The sequence below is a fragment of the Elephantulus edwardii genome, unplaced genomic scaffold (assembly GCF_000299155.1).
Source record: "Elephantulus edwardii isolate Elephantulus edwardi_28Jun2011 unplaced genomic scaffold, EleEdw1.0 scaffold00148, whole genome shotgun sequence".
Lineage (NCBI taxonomy): Eukaryota > Metazoa > Chordata > Mammalia > Macroscelidea > Macroscelididae > Elephantulus > Elephantulus edwardii.
The window spans coordinates 3984151-4005801 of NW_006399898.1; the positions used below are offsets into that span (position 1 = coordinate 3984151).

At 49.9% G+C, this 21651-nt stretch overlaps 1 protein-coding gene across 1 annotated transcript in view; it reads right to left on the reverse strand.

Moving 5' to 3' along the window:
• Positions 1–1550: 1550 nt before the first annotated feature.
• Positions 1551–21651, reverse strand: part of TCTN2 (tectonic family member 2) — a 32186-nt gene continuing 12085 nt past the window's right edge. The window contains exons 6-18 of the mRNA XM_006894690.1: positions 20940–21136; positions 19766–19892; positions 17999–18140; positions 15179–15244; positions 13858–13989; positions 12776–12853; positions 11819–11899; positions 11198–11309; positions 7329–7435; positions 4082–4232; positions 2932–3057; positions 2098–2186; positions 1551–1672 (exon numbers count right to left, since the gene is read on the reverse strand). Coding sequence (XP_006894752.1) covers positions 1551–1672; positions 2098–2186; positions 2932–3057; positions 4082–4232; positions 7329–7435; positions 11198–11309; positions 11819–11899; positions 12776–12853; positions 13858–13989; positions 15179–15244; positions 17999–18140; positions 19766–19892; positions 20940–21136 — 1530 coding nt within the window. The remainder of the gene's footprint in view (positions 1673–2097; positions 2187–2931; positions 3058–4081; positions 4233–7328; positions 7436–11197; positions 11310–11818; positions 11900–12775; positions 12854–13857; positions 13990–15178; positions 15245–17998; positions 18141–19765; positions 19893–20939; positions 21137–21651) is intronic.

The following is a 21651-nucleotide window of genomic DNA, read 5'->3' on the forward strand; positions in this document are numbered from 1 at the left end:
CCACCATGCAGCCCTCGCTCTAGTCTCCTGTGATGACAGAAATACCCAGTTACATCTCTCTTTTAGACGGTTCTCTCCCTCCTCTGCTTCAGTTAATTCTGAAATTCTTAATACCACGCCATCAGTCCTTGCCATATCCTGTGTCATCCTCACAATCTCTGTCCTAACACCCACGGTGGGAGTCACCATTGTCAACCCATCTCTTTAGCAGTCAGGGCATTTGAATTTGCTAATCCTGCTGCCTGTACCAGCCTCCCCTAGTCCTTCTCATAGCTAGCTCCAGAAGCCCCATCCCTCCTCCCTGAGGATGCCACTCCCACCCAGTTCATTAACCCAAAAATCCCAAACCCACTGCTATCCCAGCTCACCAACACCCCTGCACAGAAGAGAGCTTGTCCGTGCATATGGTTCCAAGGTATTTTCGTTTGTTTCACATGCATGTGAGGGTTGGAAATAAGAAAGACCAAAGAATTGATGCTTACATAACAATATCATTTTATATTTGATAAAATTCTATAAAATATAAAATATATTCTATATTATAGTTTTATATTCAATGTTATAATTTTCTATCAAATAAACACAGAGAGAGAGAGAGAACTACATATAGAAAGACAAAGTGATAGCCAAAAGAATTTTTTTATTAATGACTTCTTATTGCATGGATTTCTCATTAGCTGTCATGTTACTTTATTTTAAAATTAATGTTGTACTCCAGCTGGAAGGCAGGGTTTGGAAGAATAAAAAAAGCTTTGTGTCATTAGAAAAAAAAAATAACTGATGCCTTTGAATTGTGGTGTTGGACGCTGGTGAAGAGTACGTACGGAACATCCCACAGACTGCTCACAGAATAAACTGGTCTGTCCTGGACCAAGTGCAGGTAGGGTGCTCCTCAGACGCAAGAAAAGTAAAACTTTGTTTCAGACACTTCAGGTGAGTTGTCAGGAGGCCAGTCCTTGGAAAAAGACATCGTGCTGGGAAAGGGGCAGGGCCAGAGAAAGCGAGGACGACCCTTGACGAGCCAGCTCGACACAGAACTGTAAGAGTGGGTGTCGGCATGGAGCGGACTGTGAGGATGGCTGGGGATGGCATGAGGTTCTGACGGGGTATTTAAGGGTCAATATGAGAGCACCAGACAACACTGACTCTGCGGACTCAGCCTACCCCGCCTTTCTCTTCACGCAGCTGACTGGCTTCAAACAGCTGGCCTCACCCACCACCAGGGCTCCTCCCAACCCATTACATTACAGTGTTTTATCTCCTTAAGCACTCACTACTATTCCATCTCATTTCCTATGCTGGTCCTCCCCCACAGGATGTAAGGTCCCCTGGCAGGGCGCTGTCTCATCCCTGTGGCTTCTCCAGGGCTCTGCAAGTCCAACCCGCAGCTCTAAGGACATTTATTCACAGAGGACAGTGTTCACTCTGCGTTCCTTTGACCGTGTGGCTGTCTGCTCAGACGAAAGACACTCAGAGAACCCTGCATGAACACATTCCACCAGAACATTTCATGTCCCGCCAGGGCCCAGGAGTAAGTGGTCTCTGAGGAGTCAGCGGGCGGGCGGATTCCGCGCTTTGCACAACCTCATCCAGGGATCACTGAGCAGCAGAGCGGAGAGGAGCAAGGCCACCAGGATTAGCCCTTTGGCCAGGCACTGAGAATAAGGCTCCCCTGCAAGAAAACAGATCCCACTCAATCACATTTTTACTCCCTAACTTTCAAACATAAAGAGAAACAAGCCAAACTATTTACTGTGATCATTTCAAAGTGGTGACATTAGCAGTAAATATTTGTTTTTAAAAACCTTTCTCTATGATGTTTACACATCAGAATGAAACGTGTGGGAGCGCAAATTCAACAAGACTGACTTGTCTGTCCGGGTCTCCCGCGTTTTCCGCCTTTGATAAAGTGCAGTCCTGCCACCTAAGTCCCACTACTGACTGTCGCTTGTTTTAATAGACAATTTCTGCATTTTTCCTTCCCTGGCAGGTTTACCCCTGACAGAGGTTTCCAGCTTTCACAGGTTTCCTTGTCCTCTAAAATTGTTAAAAACGGATAAAACCATCATCACCACCCCGGAAACCCCTTAGCCCTACCTTGGTAATATCCCGTCAGTGGATACAGAAGCTGCGGCCAACACACGTCATTTCTGTTACAGTCGTACTCCGTAAAATTGATCTGGAATCTGCGACATTTTAAACCATTAACAAGTGTTAGAGATAGAGAAGAGCGCAAAGGTGGGGGGGAGAGAAATAAAGAAAAAGAAATTGGTCCCAAGAAACGAACAGGCCTTTATTGAATCTGAGAGGGGCACCAAGTGACCTGGCCACACAGCATGCGGACAGGATCGAAATGGCACATGGGCTGTCTGGGGGGTTTCCTTTTTTTAGGGGTCCTGGGGAGGACTTAAGGAGGTACTTCTCGGAATTTGGCGTGTCAATTAAATTAGGTTTTAGCTATTTTTAATCAAGCTCAGACTCTTATCAGGATCCATTGTCTGGTCTGGTCTTTGGTGTTATCAAGTTTCTCAGGAAGTGATCAAGCTTAGGGGTGGTGGGGCAACTGCCATGATCTTCCTTCAACAAGAAACATGAGGGAAAAGCATCACCACTGGATGAAGGAAATGATTTCCGTGGAACGGAACTCAGGGACAGCAGAAAGACCCATCAGGTGAACAGCATTCACTCCTTACAACATTCAGTCCTGTGAGCCCCAAAGCAGAGGTCAGGGCAGGAAGCAAAAAAGTAGCATAATGGAAATGAGAAGCCCAGGGAGGGGTGGGGAGACTGATGCCGTTACAGGAAACAAAACAGCCAGAAAATCTGTCTTCTCTGTACACTTCTACCCTCATCACAACAAAAAGTTTAACGCTGTTTGCTATTACGTATTCTGCTTCTGAATAATGTCCACCCGCTCAGCCACCGCATTACCTGGTCAGGGGGCGGGGCCGCTGGGCAGGTATTTTAATGAACTGGACTGATGCGCTGAGTGGGAAGAGGTCGACCTTGTCCACGCAGGTCAGCCCACAATGGAAGTGCCAGTTCACTGAGGAGAACCTGGGAGAAAGGTGTACAGGAGACAGTGCAGGCCACTAGCTCCCACTGGAGAGCCCAGGAGGCTAGGGTGCGCGCGGGGTTTTCCTACTGACCCTTCAAATGCCATCTCATTGCAGCAGGTAAAGTTCAAGTACACACAGAAAAGAAAGACTAACCCAGGAAGGCCTCATCTCATTGCACATCACAGAGAGGGTGTTTTTGTTTATGATTTTGTAAATTGAAGGTTTGGAGCAATGCTGTGTTGAGCAAGTCTTCTGGCATCACTTGTCCAACTGGAGACGCTCACTTTGCGTCCCTGTGTTACATTCTGCTAATGCTCACAAGACTTCAAGCTTTGGGGGCAGACACAGCAGCCCCTCGGAACTGCCCCGAGAGTGTCCAAGGCTGCAATCTTTATAGGTCACATTGTTCTCCCTCAGACTGACTGGTGTGTTTGAACCCCTGATCTTTGGGTAAACAGCCAAATGCTTAACCACTGTGCCGCCACCTGAACTTTTCCCACAATATTATGATGTTGTTGTTCATTGATGTCAAGTCAGAGCTGAGTCATAACTGACGCTCCTGAGAGTTTCCAGAGGCTTTAAGTCACACAGGAAAAGACTATCCGTCTTTTCTCCAAGGAGCAACTATGGGTGGATTCGAACCACTTGACCTGGAATTGGCAGCCCAATGCCCTAACCACTAGGCCACCAGTCTCAGCCCTACCACCGGGCAACACTCCTTGCTCAGAATGCCAATTATGTTCATGGATTTAAAAATACCACTAGCAAGAGGTGGTCACGATTTCCAGCAAACATCCTCAAGTGCCTTGTAAAGTTTCTTACACATAATTTTATAAATATTTGTGAGTAACAGTTCTTATTTATACTTTATTTTTATCAAGTACTTTTACACGTGTGATTCTACAGCTAAAAACTGCGGTTTGCAAATCAACAGACTCTGACGGAGCATTTCTCAGTTGCTGGGCGTGCTCTGCATGTCACTGGCCTCCTCTGTGTCCTGCTTCTCTGGGACGTGTTCCTACCTTGCCTCCATGCCAAGGATCTCCTGCTGAGGGATGCCTTCCACCGCGCCGGCCTCAGAGACGAAGATGCGGAGGGTGAGCTGGGCAGGGACATCCGCGCAGAACCCCGGTATGCTGCTGGCAAATGTACCCATATCAGGTGCGTCCACACCTGTAAAAGGCAAAGAACCCGGCAGAGCTTTTCTAGACCTGTAGAAACGGAAAAAGCATTCTGCGCCTACGATGCAAAGATTAAAACAAGAGGGGGAGAAATAATATTGGACAACAATCACATTATTCCTATAAATGATTGATTGGGGGAAAAATATCATTTGTAATCATTCACTCAAATAAAAGTCGTTTCAACTACAATCCTAGAGGCGCACAGTTCGAACCCACCAGATGCTCTGCCGGGGAAGGAGGGACAATCTCCTCCTGTACCAGTTAGATCTGATTTGACGGTACACACACACACAAATAATAAAATAAAATAAAATAAAATTTTTTAAAAACCCACAAAAGTCTTTTAAAAAAAAACAAAAAATTGCACTATTGTTGGGGACAAAGTCAATTCCAACCCACTGTGACCGCATGCACCAGAGGAGACTCGCCCAGAGGGAGGCCGAGCCTGTGACCTTCACAGGAAGGAGTCCTGGTGGCACAGTGGTTAGACCTTGGGCTGTTAACAGAAAAGCTGACGGTCTGAACCTACCAGGCAGGCAACCACGGGAGAGAGCTAGCAGTCCGCTTCCGTGAACGTGACAGTCTTGGAAACCCTATGGGGCAGCTCTCCCCTGTCCCACAGGGCCACTGAGTCACAGCCGACCCGACACGGGAGGCTCTGGAATCTTTATGGGTCTTTCACTCTGGGGATCGGCTGAGAGCATGGCCTGTCAGCCACCCGGCCCCTCAGAGTCACGGTCAGGAGGCTGTCCTCCCGCCGGGCCATCAATCCACAATCCACATCAGAAAGGGGTGTACACATCTGTGCCCTTTGTAGTCACCTCCCAAACTGCCTTCTTTCAAGTGAAGAGTAGACGAGAGAATGGTTTCTTTAATCAAGACATTTCAAAATACTGATCTTCTCCAAAGTTTCAGAGTAACTCTATTTCTGCAGCTACAAGGTTGCTTCAAGGTACATACTTCGTTTCCCTTTTATTGAAGAACCTGAGCCGTTATAAGTGTAAGAAGCAGTGGCCTAGTGGCAAGAAGCTGCGCTGCAATCCCAAAGGTATGCGGTTTGTATCCATCCACCAGGTGCTCTGCGGGAGGAGGGACAATCTCCTCCTGTATCAGTCGGATTTAATTTGACAGCACACACACATGAAATAATAATTAAAAAAATTTTTTTAAAAGTGTAAGAAGCAATAAAAGGTAGAAAAGAAAATGAGGCCTTGACATTAAGACCTGGAAACAAACACGCCTGGCACCGTGACATAAGCACCAGGGGTCCTCTGCGCTATGTTGTTACCAGGGGTGACTGGGCCTCTTGTCATTACAGTTCTCTCAACTGCACTTAAACCTGTGTCATAAGCAAATGTCATTTCTAAGCTGAGATGCGAAGGCTGATAACCAAAGTCCTGTCTGATTTATGGTGCGAATTCAACAACAGGAGCGTGCAAAGAAGTACAGCTTTTCCCAGATCTGAAATCTGCACTCTGCAGACACTTCAAAGGGGAGAAACTGGTGCAGTGCTGTTTTGGCCTCGGGCACATCATCTGAACTCTGGCTCTCGGGCCTTGAGCCAGTGGCCGCCCACAGCGCCAGTCAACCTTGGATGCACTGGGCTGCAGCCGTGGGAGTCGGGAGCCTCCGACAGGACATGTCAGCTGTAGACTTGGGGTGTGGAGTCTCTGCAGCTGCAATCCTTGAGATAAATCTCTGGATATGTGCGCGCGCGCGCGCACACACACACACACACACACACACACACACCTGCTCCGCTGACTTTGCTCCCCTAGAGAAACTTGCCTGAGAAAAGGCCACGGGGCGCAGTGTTTTAGAACACTTAACTGCCCCAGGAGGACCCCCGCCAGCTTCAGCTGGCACCCCCGATTTGCTCTCCTTCCCTCCCCCAGGCTCCAGACAAGGACCCAGCACCACCTGGTCTTTGGTGGAGGACTTCCTTCACAAAGCACAATGCCTCCAGTCCGCCACCTTCTTTTACGGATAACAGTACAGCTGTTCTCAGTCCACAGTCAAGTCTTAACTGCCCACACTTCTGATCACAAATGAAACAGAGCAAAGCAGAGAAGGTGCCGAGCGTGTCCAGAATTCATCTGGCCTTCCTGTCCCTGGCACTGCTCACCAGCTGGGCAACCTGATGTGCTGTTGTTGTTGTCAGGTGCCATCAAGTCAAACAGGACTCGCAGCGATCCTATGAACCACAGACCTGAACCCTGTCCTATCCAGTGCCATCCTCCCATCTCTGACTCGCTTAAACCCATTGCTGCAGTCACCACGTCACAATAAGTTTCCTTTAAAAATGTAAAATGACGCCAAAGTTGTGGGAGCCACTGCCTGGAGGGGTAAGCCCTCAACAAAAGCTCATTTCCACATCAGAGCCAAACCCACTGCTGCTGTCAGATCAATTCTGACTCAGAGAGATCTTCCAGGACACAGCTGTGCCCCACGGGGCTCCCCTCCAGGACACAGCACTGTCCCATGCGGGGCTCCCCTCCAGGACACAGCACTGTCCCAAGGGGCCGCCATCCAGGACACGGCTCTGCCCCACAGGACTTCCCTCCAGGACACGGCACTGTTCCATGGGGGTCCCCCATCCAGGACACAGCACTGTCCCAAGGGGCCCCCATCCAGGACACGGCTCTGCCCCACAGGACTCCCCTCCAGGACACGGCACCGCCCCACAAGGCGCTCCCAAGATTGTCACCTTTGCAGAAGCAGAACGCTCATCTCTCTGCCTCAGAGCAACTGGAGATTTGAGTTGTTGATGTTTTGGTTATCAACTGCATGTCTTAATTACTGCAGTACCAAAGATTACTCTAAGGTCCAGATAAGCACTCACGATGCTAACTAGAAGGTCAGCAGTTCAAGTCCACCATTCTCTATAGAATAATAAAGTCTACACCAGTGAAGATTTCCAGCCTTGGAAACCCCATCAGGTGGTCCTCCTCTGTCCAGCAGGGTCCCTCGAGTTCAGAGCCCATCAGACGGCGATGCACTGGTTTTGGATTTATGGGGTGGGGCAGAGCCACAGCCAGCTCAGTGGTCAAGGCAACCAAGTCCCACACATGCATCTTGGACTTACGGATCACTCCGAGCCAGCCGTCGCTAAGGTCGCCGTAATCAGAATTGCCTCTCCTGGCGACGTGGGTTGCTTGTATTAATGAGCCAAGTCGCTCCAAAGCAGTCTCCCTGCAAGACAGAGCCGATGTGGTGGTTGGGGAGACGGACCTGCTCGGCGCCCGGTGGGCCTGCTCGGCGCCCGGTGGGCCTGCTCGGCACGGGCCTGCTCAACACAGGCCTGCTCGGTGCCCGGTGGGCTTGCTTGGTGTCAGAGCACAGACCCACAAGAACAGCTGCGTGTTTCTGTACAGATTTTCTGTAGAGGCAGGACAGACTGGAGAGACAGTGGAAAGCAGCCAGGGGCTCTGAGAGCAGGGAGGGGGCCGGCCAGGAGGAGCACTGGGCATGGGCATGCACAGGATATGAAGACAGAGAGAACAGTGGGCGCCAAGGAACAGGGAGGGGGGTGGCCAGGAGAAGCACTGGGCACGCACAGGACACAGGGGAGACAGCAGAGAGCGGTGGGCACCAGGGGCTGGGGGAGTGGGGACGGGGCAAGCGAGGAGGAGCACTGGGCACACCCAAGACATGGGGGAGACAGCAGAGAACTGTGGGTGCCAAGGGCACGGGGTGCGGGGAGGAGGACAGCCAGGAGGAGCACCGGGCACACACAGGACACAGGGGAGACAGCCGAGAACAGTGGGCACCAGAGGCTGGGGGAGCGGGGAGGGGGCTGGCCAGGAGGAACAGCGGGCACGCCCAGGACATGGGGACACATGAGGGTGTCCATCAGTCACATCCACAGGTCTGCACAGCGGTGAGCCTCCTGCACGCTGTGCAGTTCCGTCAGTAACAACGACACCCACACACCTCACGGGACACTCCACTCAGTGGTGGATAAAAAAGGTCAGTGGTCCAAGCTCACCAGCTATTCCACGGGAGAAGGATGAAGCAGTCGGTACCCACAGAGCTTACAGCCTTGGGAGCCTCTGTGTGACGTTCTCTGTCCTATTGGGGGGGGGGGGCTGTGAGTCAGAAGTGACTTGACAGCAGGGGGTGATGGGTGGAACTAAAACATGTTACTAAGACAAGAGAACAAGGAGTTGGGGTGTCTTCCTTGTGCAGTTTTTGTTACCCTAACCCTGGTCTGACTGAAAGGAGCACAGGCAGGGCGTCCTGTGTCTCCTGAGGGCTCCCAGGGAGGACTGCGTGGGCAGGGACACATACAGAGGCCACCTGTGCTTCTGGACACACAAGCTCCCAGCTGACACTGGCATCACATGGTTTACCAGTCCTCACTGCACTGCCAGCGCGAAGGTATGCTGTTCAAATCCACCAGCTGCTCTGCAAAAGTGGGCATTGCACCCTGTGTGGTTTCCTGTTTCTGAAAGCCCACTGGAGGGTCAGCTGTGGAATGGTGCATGATGACATTAGTGCCACAAGCCCAGGGGCTGGGCAGGACACTTCTCAAGTGACCAGGATAAGTAATCGATGTTGTAATGGGCTGTCGAGTCGCCTGCCACTCATAGTGATCCTATGTACAATAGTCCTAAACCCGGCTCTACTCTGTGCCAACCTCACTGTCTTGGACACACCTACCCCCATTACCCCAGTCACTGAACTGATCCATCTCATAGAGGGTCTTCCCCTCCTGCACTGTCCCTCCACCCTCCCAAGCATGACGTTCCTCTCCAAGGACTGGTCCCTCCTTGCAACATGTAAAAAGTATGTCAGATGAAGCCTCAGAATCTTTGCCTCCAAGGAGCAGACTGGTTTAATCCTCTCTAGAACAAACTTGTTAGTTTTCTTAGCAGTCTATGGTCCATTCAATACTCTTTTCCAACACTACAGCTCAAAGGATCAATTTTCCTTCTGTCATCCCTAGCCATTGTCCAGCTCTCTGAAGCATTGCAAGTGACTGCAAAGATCACAGCCTATAACAGGCATGCCTTAGTCTCCAGACTGACATCATTGCTCTTCAGTACTTTGGAGAGATCTTTGACAGCAGACTTTCTCATTGCAATACATCTTTTAATTTCCTGGCTGCTGGTGCCAAGAGTGTTGACTGTAGAGCCAAGCAGACTAAAGCTGTGAAGAATCTCAATCTCTTCACCATCTATCACTATGCTGCCAATTGGCCCAGTGGTGAGAATCACTGTTTTCTTAATATTGAGCGTCAATCCATAGTGAAGGCTGCAGTCCTTCACCTTCTGCAGCAAGCGCTTCAGGTCCTCCTCAGTTTCAGCAAGCAGGATTGTGTCATCTGCATAATGCAGATTGTTGATGAATCGTCCTCCAATCCTGGTTCCACACTTCTCATACAGCCCAGCCTCCTGGATAATCTGTTCTGCGTATAGACTGAAAAAGTATGGATATATAGCGGGACTTAATAATCTAATTGGTATTTGGAGCTTAACCCAATTGAGGATGAAAGCTTAGCACTCAGTACATGGTTGTTGAGTGACCGCATGAACGTGTGGTGTGTACTGAGCCCTGCTCAGTGCTGGGTGCTGGGCACTGGGTGCTGGGTGCTCAGTGCTGGGTGCTGGGCACTGGGTGCTGGGTGCTCAGTGCTGGGTGCTGGGCACTGGGCGCTGGGTGCTCAGTGCTAGGTGCTGGGAAGGTTGTGACGAAGCAGGGGAGGAACACTAGGGGAGAGTGAGCAGGGAGACACAAGCCCAGAGCAGGAAACAAGTGCTAGGAGCGTCCAGGCACAGCAGAAGGACACCTAAAACCTCCCTGGGGATCCCAGGGACAGCTGAAGGTGTTCACACCTGGCCAGGTGTCTGAGACTGCGAAGGTGCAGAGGCCCAAAGTGGGACATGGTACAGACCCAGGAGGAGAAGAACCACAACTCAGCATCCCCGAGACAGACAAGACAGACAGACAGAGACAGACACAGACACACACACAAGAGGAGGCTGCAGAGTGGAAATCTGCACGGCAGGAAAGGACGCGGCTGTCCCCGTCTCCAGCCCTCACCTAACTCCCACCTGTTTCCTTCTCTTTCTACATCTCGTCTTTCCCCGGCTCCCCCCGAAGCAGCTGCATTACAGACCGACACTGTGGAGGAATGCGCCCTGCATGGGGTGTGTTTCCGAGTACACTTCCTGAAAGTGATCCCTGCAATTAGGTGGCATGGTCTTGACACCATGGAACGGGGCCTAAAGGTGCTTTAAATGTTAATCGCACCAATTACACCTGGCTCTGGCCCTTCTGTGCGCGCCAGGAGCAGTAGGTTCCAGTGTGTGGAATAAGCTTCCATAGGGAAACCTGCTTAAATATGTAGGAAATTGTTTTAGCCCCAAGAAGAGCTTCATCCTCGCTCATTTTCACGTTTCATCAACTCAAGTGTTTTGTAAGTTTGCATGTACTCATGCCCGACTTGACTGAGCTCAGACTTGCCCATGTTACCCGGATGCTGTCTCAAGGACTGTTCTAGGGGACTGTTGTTGTTGTGGAGAGCTGGAACCCACCCGTAGCTGACCCTCCAGCGGATTTTCAGAGGCAGTAAACCGCAGGAGAGGAGACTCCTCATCTTTCTCCTAAGGACCTCCTGGTGGATTCGAACAGTGTACCTTTGGAATGGCAGTGCAATTCCTTACCACTAAGCTACCAAAGGTCCCTGGAGCCACACACTGAAAACCCACCGCTGTGGAGGCGTTTTGACTGGCAGGCACCTTGCACGACAGAGGGGAACTGCCCCCAAGGGCGCCTCAGGCCACACTCCCGGTGGAAACAGGAAGCAGCCTGGCTAATCGTTCACCAGAGGAGCTGCTGGTGTGTTTGAACCACCACGTTTTCAGCCGACAGCCCGACTCTTTGTCCACTGTGCCATCAGGACTCCTAAACCCCACAAAGTACAGAGAAATCCCTCCAAGGATCCCTCACCTGAGCTGAGTGCAATTGTCGTTCACGCTGACTTCCAACAGGCACCCAGACAGCGCGTTCTCTTCAAACAAAACGGGTGTGAAAGTGGCTGCTGAACACAAACCCCTCCCGGCTACAAAATGAAAAAAAGATGAGCCTTACTAAGTTCGTGAAATAAAAGATTTACGTCAACAGTCTTGAAAAACAACAAACTGCAATCAGATCGCAATTCGCAAGGTTTCCAGTTTTCAGAAACTAAGATCTTCGCCGCCCTCAGCCCTTCCAAGCCCAGCGCCTCTCTGTATCAGGCCTGCTGCTGTCCGGGACCAGAGGGTCAGCTCTGCTGCACAGCGGCCCTGGGGACAGTGAACGAGGCCCCGGCCGTCCTCTGAGCCCGCTGCTGCAGCCACTGCTCTGTCCCTTCCTCTTGAGCCTCCACCTCACCAGGCACAAGGCCTGGCTGCTCCTGATATCACGTCCAAAGTGCAGGAGGCGATGTCATGGCAGCCTCGTTTGAGAATGAAAAAGAACCAGCTCCCCACACTTGAGTCCTTTAGACAAGCCCACGGACCAAGCCCTAGAGTCCCTGAGTGCCTGACGAAAGCGAGAATCGGGGACACCTGTCCTTTCGTCCACAATTACCGGATCGCCAGAGGTACAGGGTGGAGGGAGCGTTCATCTGGTCGGCGTCCAGCGCTCGCACGGGCTTGCCACGCTGGTACCCTAGAGGACAGCAAGGGACAAGCAGAGTTATCCCAACATAGCGGGCACGGTCCCAGGCAGTGACGTCAAAGAGGAACCGAGGCCAGTGAAAAGGCAACAGCCCTTAAAAAGGCCCAGATGCTTCCAAAAATCTCTGTGAGAGGCAGGTCCCCTTCACGTGTCTTTTGTTTTGTTTCCAAGAAACCAGGATATTCGTGGAGTTCTGTGAAGAATTTTTTTTCCTTACGGTTCTACATTTATAAGTGCATGTGACCTGAGTGAAAGTTTACAAAGCAAACTGGTTTTCTGTTACACAATTTGCACACGTTTGCTGGGTGACATTAACTACCACACACACAGTGTAACGGCACTTTCTCACTTTCTCCCCGTGAGTCTCGGTCCGTCAGTCCACCGGTCCCTCCGTCGGAGCCCTCCCCACCTACAGGGCTTGGGCCTTCGACAAATGCTGCTCCTTTGCCCTCACACTTGGTTATCCTAAGGACGGAGCGCCTGCCTTCATGATTGGGTCACTGCACAAACAGCCCCAGGGAGGTCATGCTCCACTGTCGGCCGCTTACAACTTCTGGAAAAGCTGGTCCTATTGACACTTCAAATACGCCATCTCTCATTCACAAGACCATTCGCTGCAGAGAAGGGGAATTTTGTATCTATAGCAACCTGTCCTGCTACCAGGCAGCTCACAGGCTTTGAAACAGGAGGAAAGAGGTATACCCAGTGCACAGTCCTCACGCAGCGTGCTTTGCTCAGAGACACTGGCCCTGAGGACGAAGTCAGAGTCGCTGAGCAGGCCGGGAGAGCGGCATGCAGGCACTGGGACAGTGGAGCAACACCGCGGTCAAGCACGTCTCCGAGGCCCTGACCTCCCACGCAGCCTACCTGGGTTTCCAGAGAACTCCCTCTCATCCTCACTGCTCCAGCTGAGGAATTTGACTGTAAATCTCCGCGTCAGTCTTCCTAGAAAGACAACACAACAAAAGCGTAATGCCTGTCACAAAAGGACAAATGTTACATGATGCCACTGTTGTAGAATGGGACGGTCCTTGGTGTTGGGGAGAGACTGAGTAAGATGGGTTCAATAATCTATACTGCACTGAAACAGAGGAGGGAGAAAACTGTTTAAAAGAGATATATAACTAGGTATTTCTGTCATCACAGGAGTCTAGAGCGAGGGCTACATGGGGGAGGGGACCTGGGGGAGGGTTTGTAAAACAATGAAACAATCCTTTCTTTTACTTTTCCATAATTTTTGACTCATGTACTTATAACTTGTTAGTCAAATTTGTGTCTTCTAGGTTGCAACACCCCCATGATACATCTTCAAGGATATGAACATGTACGGCCAAGCGGCCAAGCACAATCAATAAGAGTGCATCTAAATTCCAAAATCAATCTCCATAATAGTCTATGTGTTTCCTACTGCCAAAGGGGCCCTTTAGAGTAGTGAGAGAAGATCTTCACCCTGAAACCCACAGCGTCCCTTTTCAGCAGGAAGTAGCTAAGAGAATATGCCATCCCCTTTTCCTTATGACTCAGGGTGAAGTCTCTCTCAGGGAGGAGTGATAGGGAATGGCAAAGGACACACTGACAAAGGAGATTAATCAGAACTGACTTTGACAAGCACTGTGGCAATTGGACAATTAAAACAGACATTCGGATGGCGGGGAAGAAGAATAAACTGGGGAGGAGGGTAGAGAGAATGGTGCAGCAATGAAGGAATGAAAACCCAAAATCCCTGTAAATGTTCATTAAAACTAATAAAATTTAATAATAATAAAAAAAAGCGTAATGCCTGCCTTCCAGGAGGAAATCACTGCCTAGAGTGGGAGCTGTTTACCTTATGACGGCGTTTCAACACACAGTATTTTTCATTAAGTCTCACACATATTCAGGAGAAGCAGTTACAGGTGTTACAATTACGAGCCTCATAAAGAGAGAGGGAGGAAGTTTCCCCAAGTCACCTTCCTTGGTGGCAGGAGCGCGAGCCCGGATCACTCTGACAGTCACGTCACTGAGCGTGTTATTGTTCCACCTGAAGACAAAATGCTCTTCCACGTTGATGAGCCGAGGGACCGACAGGTTGGGAAGAGCTTCTGTAAGTGAAAGAGCATGTTCCTGAACAAGTGTCCCCTGTGCGTGTCTATTACTGGAGATTCCCTCTGCCTGAACCAAGCAGCCCGGCTGGTGCAGTGGGCTAACTGTTGGGCTATGATCCGAGAGGCTGGCAGTTCCAAACCCACCAATGGCGTGATGGGAGAAAAGTGAGCCAGTCACCTCCGTTTAAAATCTACAGGGTCGGAAACGCAGTGAGGGTTCTCAGGATTGGGAATGGACTGACGGCACTGGGTTTGGTTTTCTGGGAGTTCTTCCTGGTCAACCTCCCCACCCTCCTCGGCCCTGTCCATCTCAACGACACAACACAGTCACTGCGTCCACAGCGAAGTCATTCCTGGGTCACCCAGCAGGGGTCAAGCTCTTTGACAGCATCTCGGGGCCCTGAAGGAGGTCTCCCCCTTATCTCTGCAGCCCCAGCACCTGGCCCCTGGCCAAGCATTGAGCACATGCTTGACAAAGTGTTCCGTGAAAGGCCACGAGGGCAGAGCTGTGTCCTGCCACCACTTACCGTCGGCCGACTGCTAGTGTCTGAGAGTGAACGGGGATAACGCAAAGGTTACCGCACATCCTAAGACACACATACAAGGGAGCTCTGGTGGCCCAGTGACAAGAAGCTGCACTGCAATCCCAGAGGTATGCAGTTCAAATCCACCAGATGCTCTGCTGGAGAAGGAGGGGCAATCTCCTTCTGTACCAGTCAGATCTGATTTGATGGTACACACACAAAAAATAAACTTTTAAAAACATTTTTTAAAAAAATAAAAGACACACAGATAGTATCGTTACAGCCAAATCGCACACGGCTCATCTCACCACCTCCCAATTGTACAATGATCAAACAAAGAACACAGGAGGTGATGGTGCTGCGTCCTGGAGCCTTCGAGCTGCGTGGAGATGCCTGAGCTCTCCTGGGAAGGAGCCTGGGACTCAGTACTCCCAGCCTCCCTCCTCAGCAGGGATGGGAATGAAGCCCAGGGCCCAGAGGGAAGTGCCCGGAGCAAGCGGAACAAGAGCCCTAGAGACGGGAAGTGAAATGCTCCAGGTGCTGCTCTGTCAGTGCTGCAGACTCCCAGAATCCGAATCACAGTTTCCTCCAGGACCACACGCTACCTGTGGAAATGACAAACCTACGCACTAGAAGTGACAGAAAGCATTCAACTGAAATACCTGTAATTGTGATGAATCTGTCCAGGTCAGCTGCTTCCTCGTAGGTGACTGTGGCTCTAACTACTCCTAAAAAGATACAGAAGTTCGTTTCCAGAGGCCCACCTGGACCACCATAATCACACTCACTAACTTAACGACAGAGCCTGTCCAGCGAATACAGTAACCACTGATAGGAACGCCCATTACCAAACTCTCCCCAAGTACACTCAGTAGGTTCCCTGAATTCTCGGCACTCAGTTACACCCTCTCCTCGCTTCCTGATGGGGTTAGGTTTCAAAGATCAGCTTATCTGAAATTGGACAGTGATCCCATCAGATTACAGGACGGAGTCCAACTACGTCATTGTAACTTCCAAATTATATCAGCACACACGCCATCAAGTACATCAACGCACAACTACAAAATCAGGTCAATACATAACTGTCAAATCACGTGGAATCATGGCCCTTAACAGAACCTTAAAAATCACAGCCAACATTACTTTCGCCTCACACCTCAGCCTTTGTTACTGCAGACGTGTACTGTTAGTGCACAAAACAGTCAGAGGGTAGATTTTTTTTTTTGCTGTTTTAAGTGCAAAGTGTCAGACAATGAGACTGGCTAACTGAAGGGGTGTGTAAGTGAGGAAGAGGTCGTAAAGGTCGGTGACGGTAACGGGGGGCTCACTGTCGGGGGAGAGCAGCCAGTGTGCTGCTGGTGACCAGGTAAAATGTTGCAGTCACTCTGGAAAACAGCCTGGCAGCTCTTCAAAAAGTTAAACAACCACCGGGAAAAGAACTGGGCATGGGCATTCAACACGAAGGCAGACACAACCCAAACCAACATTCATCACGCATGCAGGAGTGAAAATATGGGGTCCCATCCACGAGGTGGCAGCTCATTCCTGCAGGAAGTGGCATGGAGCAAGGGTACAGATTACGAGCTGACGAACCGTGAAAGCCAGAGAGATGGACCAAACGTGGAGTGGGGCCATTTCCACTGACTGTCCAGAGCAGGCAAGTACCCAGGGACAGATGGAGGTGAGAGGTGACAGGGGACCCATGGAGTGAACTGCTGGCAGGTCCTAGGCTTCCCTGTGAGGTGGGGAGCAGCACTTGGACCTGGAGAGAGCAGGACGCCACATGCTATGCCGAAGGGAAGAAATGCCACTGAGCTAGTTATTTGTAAATAGTCTTATGTTAAGGGAATTCCTTACGAATTGTTTTGTTTTTTTAAAAAAAAAAACTAATATGGAATCTGCCCCGGATGTGCTCACCAAGTTGTGCCAAGAAATCTGGAGGGCAACCACCTTGCCAACTGACTGGAAGGGATCTATATTTGTTCTCATTCCAAAGAAAGGTGATCTGACAGAGTGTGGAAATTATTGAACAGTATCACTGATACCACATGCAAGCAAGATTCTGCTGAAGATTATCCAAAAATGACTGGAACAGCTCATCAAAAAAGAACTGCCTGAAGTGCAGGCTGGGTTTAGAAGAGACCACAGTTCTAGGGATATTATAGCTAATGTCAGGTGGATCTTGGCTGAAAGCAGGAAGTACCAGAGTAATATCAATCTGTGTTTCATTGACTATGAAAAGCCTTTGACTGTGTGGATCACAACAAACTGTGGCTGACTCTGAGAAGAATGGGAATCCCAGAACACTTGATTGTGCTTATGAGAAACCTATATTTGGACCAGGAGGCAGTTGTCAGAACAGAGCAAGGAAACACTGCACGGTTCAAAATTGGGAAGGGTGTATGCCAGGGATGTGTCCTATCTCCATATCTTTTCAATCTATATGGAGAACAGATACTATGCAGGAGGCTGGGCTCTATGAGGAGAATTGTGGCATCAAGATTGGAGGTAGACTCATCAACAATCTGTGTTATGCAGATGACACAACCCTGCGTGCTGAAACTGAGGAGGACCTGAAGTGCTTGCTGCAGAGGGTCAAGCACTGCAGCCGTCAATATAGATTAAAGCTCAACATCAAGAAAACAAAGATTCTCACCACTGGGCCAATTGGCAGCATCATGATAGATGGTGGAGGGATAAAGACTATCAACAGCTTCAGTTTGCTCGGCTCCACAGTCAACACTCTTGGCACCAGCAGCCAGGAAATTAAAAGACGAATTGCATTGGGAAAGTCTGCTGTCAGAGACCTCTCCAAAGTGCTGAACAACAACGGTGTCAGTCTGGAGACTAAGGTGTGCCTGTTACAGGCCGTGGTCTTTGCAATTACTTGCTATGTATCAGAGAGCTGGACAAGGACTAGGGATGACAGAAGGAGAATTGATACCTCTAAGCTGTGGTTCTGGAGAAGAGTACTGAGTATACTATGGTCTGCTGGGAGAACAAACAGGTTTGTCCTGCAGAGGGTGAAGCCAGGCTGCTTCTTGGAGGCAAAGATTATGAAGTTTCATCTGACATACTTTGGACATATTGCCAAGATGGAATTAGTCCTTGGAGAGGGACAGCATGCTTGGGAGAGTGGAGGGCCAGTGCAGGAGAGGAAGACCCTTGATGAGATGGACTGACTCAGTGATTGGGGTCATGGTGGTAGGTGTATCAGAGACAATAAGATTGGTACAGGATAGAGCAGGGTTTAGGGCTGTTGTGCATAGGGTCACTATGAGTTGCAGATGACTCGATGGCCCATAACAACAACAGCAATAAGGAATCTGCTATCTTACAGAACAGAAATTTTTTCCAAAGAAAAATCTTCAGCTGGTTCGCTCTTCCACGTTGATCTGGGAGGACTAACTTGTTTTCCCACGCGATGACAATTTATCGTAACGCTCCCTCTGACTTCTGCTTTTGACGCCCCCCTCCCGTACCTCCAATTGTGCCATCTTTGATCTCCACGTTAAGAATGTTATCTCGATCTTCATAGGCTTCCAGATTCGTAATGCACTGGACGTCCAGATTCCGAAGGAAGGCCACCGGGGCGTGCTGCACGCACTGACCTGCCAGGGACACCTGAGGTGAAGAAGGAAAAGCCGTGAGAGGCGGGTCGGGCACTGCCCAGCACTCTGCCCACAGCCTGGTCCAGCCGTGCTGGCTGTGCTTCCACAGCGGCTGATGATGGTCATCTGACAATCATCTGCTGAACAATCTAGAAGCCACCAGTGGAGGAGTCACAATGAACGCCCGCTGCCACTGAGTGTATTAAACTCAGAGGCCCCATAGGACGCAGGGGAACTGCCCCACAGAGTTTCCTAGCGTGTAATCTTTTGTCTCCCCAACAGTGATTTGAGTGAAAGTGTACAGAGGAAGCTAGCTTTCTAGTCAATCATTTGCACACAGTCTGTTTCATGACGCTGATTCCAGTCCATACTCTGTAACAGCACTCTTCCCACTTCCTCCTAGTGATTCTTGTTTCCACTCCTCCTCCTACCCACACCTTTTAAGCTCTAATCCTTAGCAGACGCTGCCCCTTTGCTCTCATACGGCTGACCATCTTACGCAGTGCATACCTCCCACGTGTTACTACTGTTCACCTAACAGGACCGTGTGGCCGAAAGCTGAGCCACAGAAATGCGTAAATTTCCAGGCTCACTGGGCTATTAAAGGCCACAGTCTGGGGCATCCCACCCATCGCTGTCAGCCTGGTCAACTTTACAGTATTGAGCTGTCACACATTTTACTCCCGTCTGTCCAGGACCCTCTGCTGGGAGCCCTTTCAGAGTGGCCAGGGTGGTAGCCGGAGATCGTCTAGTTCTGTGGTCTCGGGGTCAGGCAGGCTGAGGCCTGTGAGGCCCACTACAACGTAATGGACTCAAACTCTTTGGTTTCCTTCCTTCCTCTTTGCTCCAAACTAGAGAGACCAGTAGCTGCTCCCTTAGAGGACCGTCTGCAAGTTGACAAGGCTCCCACCACTCCACACCCACAGGCGATGCGGGACACTTGTCCTTGTGAACTAGGTTGTGTCCACTGACCTTGATGTCCCCTGGGACTACGGCCCTGAGCCACCAGGCCCACAGGCTTAACTCCTCAAGATGTTAGGATATGAGAAACACGTTTCCACGGTTTGGCCCCCTCTATTCTACTCTCTATGTAGATGCATTTAACGTATATACAGGTGTGTAAGTGGAAATACATTGGTCATGGTACAGGCTCATTTACCCAGACCTATCTGTCCATCTTTCAGCCTGCAGACCTGAGGGTCTCACTACCTGGGTATGTTACTCTCCGTCATGACTGATAATGTCAGAGTGTGTGTGTGTGACGCATTCACCTTCAGTACGGCATTTACCGTCGATATGAGTACCTTCATTCTCGTTTTGTGCAAGAAGCCTTGGTGGTGCAGTGGTCAAGTGCTTGGCCTACACTGAAATGTCAGCAGTTCAAATACACCCACGCCACAGGAAAAGGAGAGACAGGAGACTGCCACAGAAATTACAGTGTTGGGCCTGGGGCTAAATCCCTCCAACAGTTAATGGCTACAACTTTCCCTCTGGGAGTCCGCTAACGGATCCAACTGTCCCTTACTGGTCAGCACCCCCAAGCTTACACCTCTGTGTCACCAGGACTATTTTGTGCCGGCTGAGAAGCATGAACTAACAACAGGAAGGGACCTGGCGCATTAAAATGGAAGTTATTACCTGCGGGATAGTAAAATACTCCTTATCTGCAGTCATGATGGGATCTCCTTGTTTGTAGCCAATTTTGGAAGAGTCTTTGAGATCAGCGTGCAAAGGTATTTCAAAAGAGGAGTCTTGTTTAGGAGAGCTGACATAAAACGAAAGAATAATTACTATTCTCTGCAAGTATGTGCTAAAACACTATCATAGTTATGTTTTTTAACATTTCTTCAATTTTAAAAAAACAGCATTTTTCCTTATGAAATTTGAAGAAAATAGAAAAATACAGAAAGTTGAAGTCTTCAGGAATTCATTACCCTTTTCCTCACTCAGAAAACCCATTATGAGCAGCAATTTCTCTTAACGACATAAAAGTCAGGAAGCTCTGGTGGCCTAGTGGCAAGAAGTTGCACTGCAATCCCAGAGGTGCACAGTTCGAATCCACCAGATGCTCTGCTGGAGAAGGTGGGGCGATCCCCTCCTGTACCAGTCAGATCTGATTTGACGGTACACTCAAAAAATAATAAAATAAAATTTAAAAAAAAGAAAAAAGTCTTTCATGTACTTCAGAATTAATGCACTAACTCAGTATACTGGATGCACTGAGTATTTGTGAATAAAAGATCTTACAAAAAACCCCACAATCATTTGCTTTAAATTAACTGAGGCAAAAAGCCAGTGACAGCAGTTCAGGTCCACCAGCTGCTCCCAGGGAGAAGATGTGCCAATCTCTGCCCACGTGACGGCCCTCTGCAAGTCCACTGGAGGGCCAGCTGTGGGTCGGCTCTGACTCGATGGCAAGGAGGTTGAGTTAGGACACTCAGGCCTCCTAGCCACTAGAGCTCCTTTAAAATAAAACTGGGGGGAAAAATGAGTTCATGACAAAGCATCATTCCGTTAGGATCCTGGGACTGAGGTAGCAGAGATCCATGACAGGGCATGGACAGCCCGTGAGCCACCACCTCGCAGTGGACACTTGGTGGCAGGAGGAAGTGCCATCAAGTCAACTGTGACTCATAGCCACCCTGTGAGGGACAGATCTGAACCTGGCCAGCTCCACCGTCACCAGGGAGGATCTACGAAAACGTGGCTTCTGCCTCCAGACCAAGTGGCCATCCTGTGACTCCCGCCTCCAACCAAGTGGCCGTCCTGGGGCTGCAGACCAGGCCCGCCCCAGCCCCTGGGTGACACTCACGTGGCGCCGTGGTAGAAGTAACCAAGGAAAGGTGAGTTCTCAAGGGGGGACTGCACGCACAGGAAGGGGAACCAGTCAGGGCGGCGCACTGTCTGCAGAGTTGAGCAGAGCTGGTCAAAAGGGGGGTTGACATCACCTCCAAACACACCGGGGAAGCAGGACTGTCTGAACAGCTCTGTGGTGTTGGGTGAGCATTCCTGGGGTTTAGAAAGAGCAGTGAGGTGACAACAATGGACCCTGAGAGCCAGGCTCCTCCAGGTACCTAGGCCGGGGAGGAGGGCAGAGAGAACAGGTGCACATGGGCTCAGGTGGGAAGCTCAGTGGCTGCAGGGGCTGGGAATAAATGACTGGCAAGTGGGTCATCGAAACGATTTACAATTAGATCATGTGGGTCTGTGCACAATTCTTTAACTACATCAAAAATCACTGGGAGCAGGGATTGGAAAGTCATTTCTTACTTTTTAGATTCCTTTACAAACTTTTTTTTTTGTGAGAAAAATTTTTATTTAGAATTAGCCAGCTGGACTCAGTTTAGATGATCCCAATTTTGTTGGCAACATCCAAAGCATCATAGTCAGGGGCAAGTTGAACACAGGTCTTCTTCTGTCCATCAGGCCTGATCAAGGGGTTAACCTTGGCCACATCAATGTCATAGAGCTTCTTTACAGCTTGTTTAATTTGGTGCTTGTTGGCCTTGACATCCACAATGAAC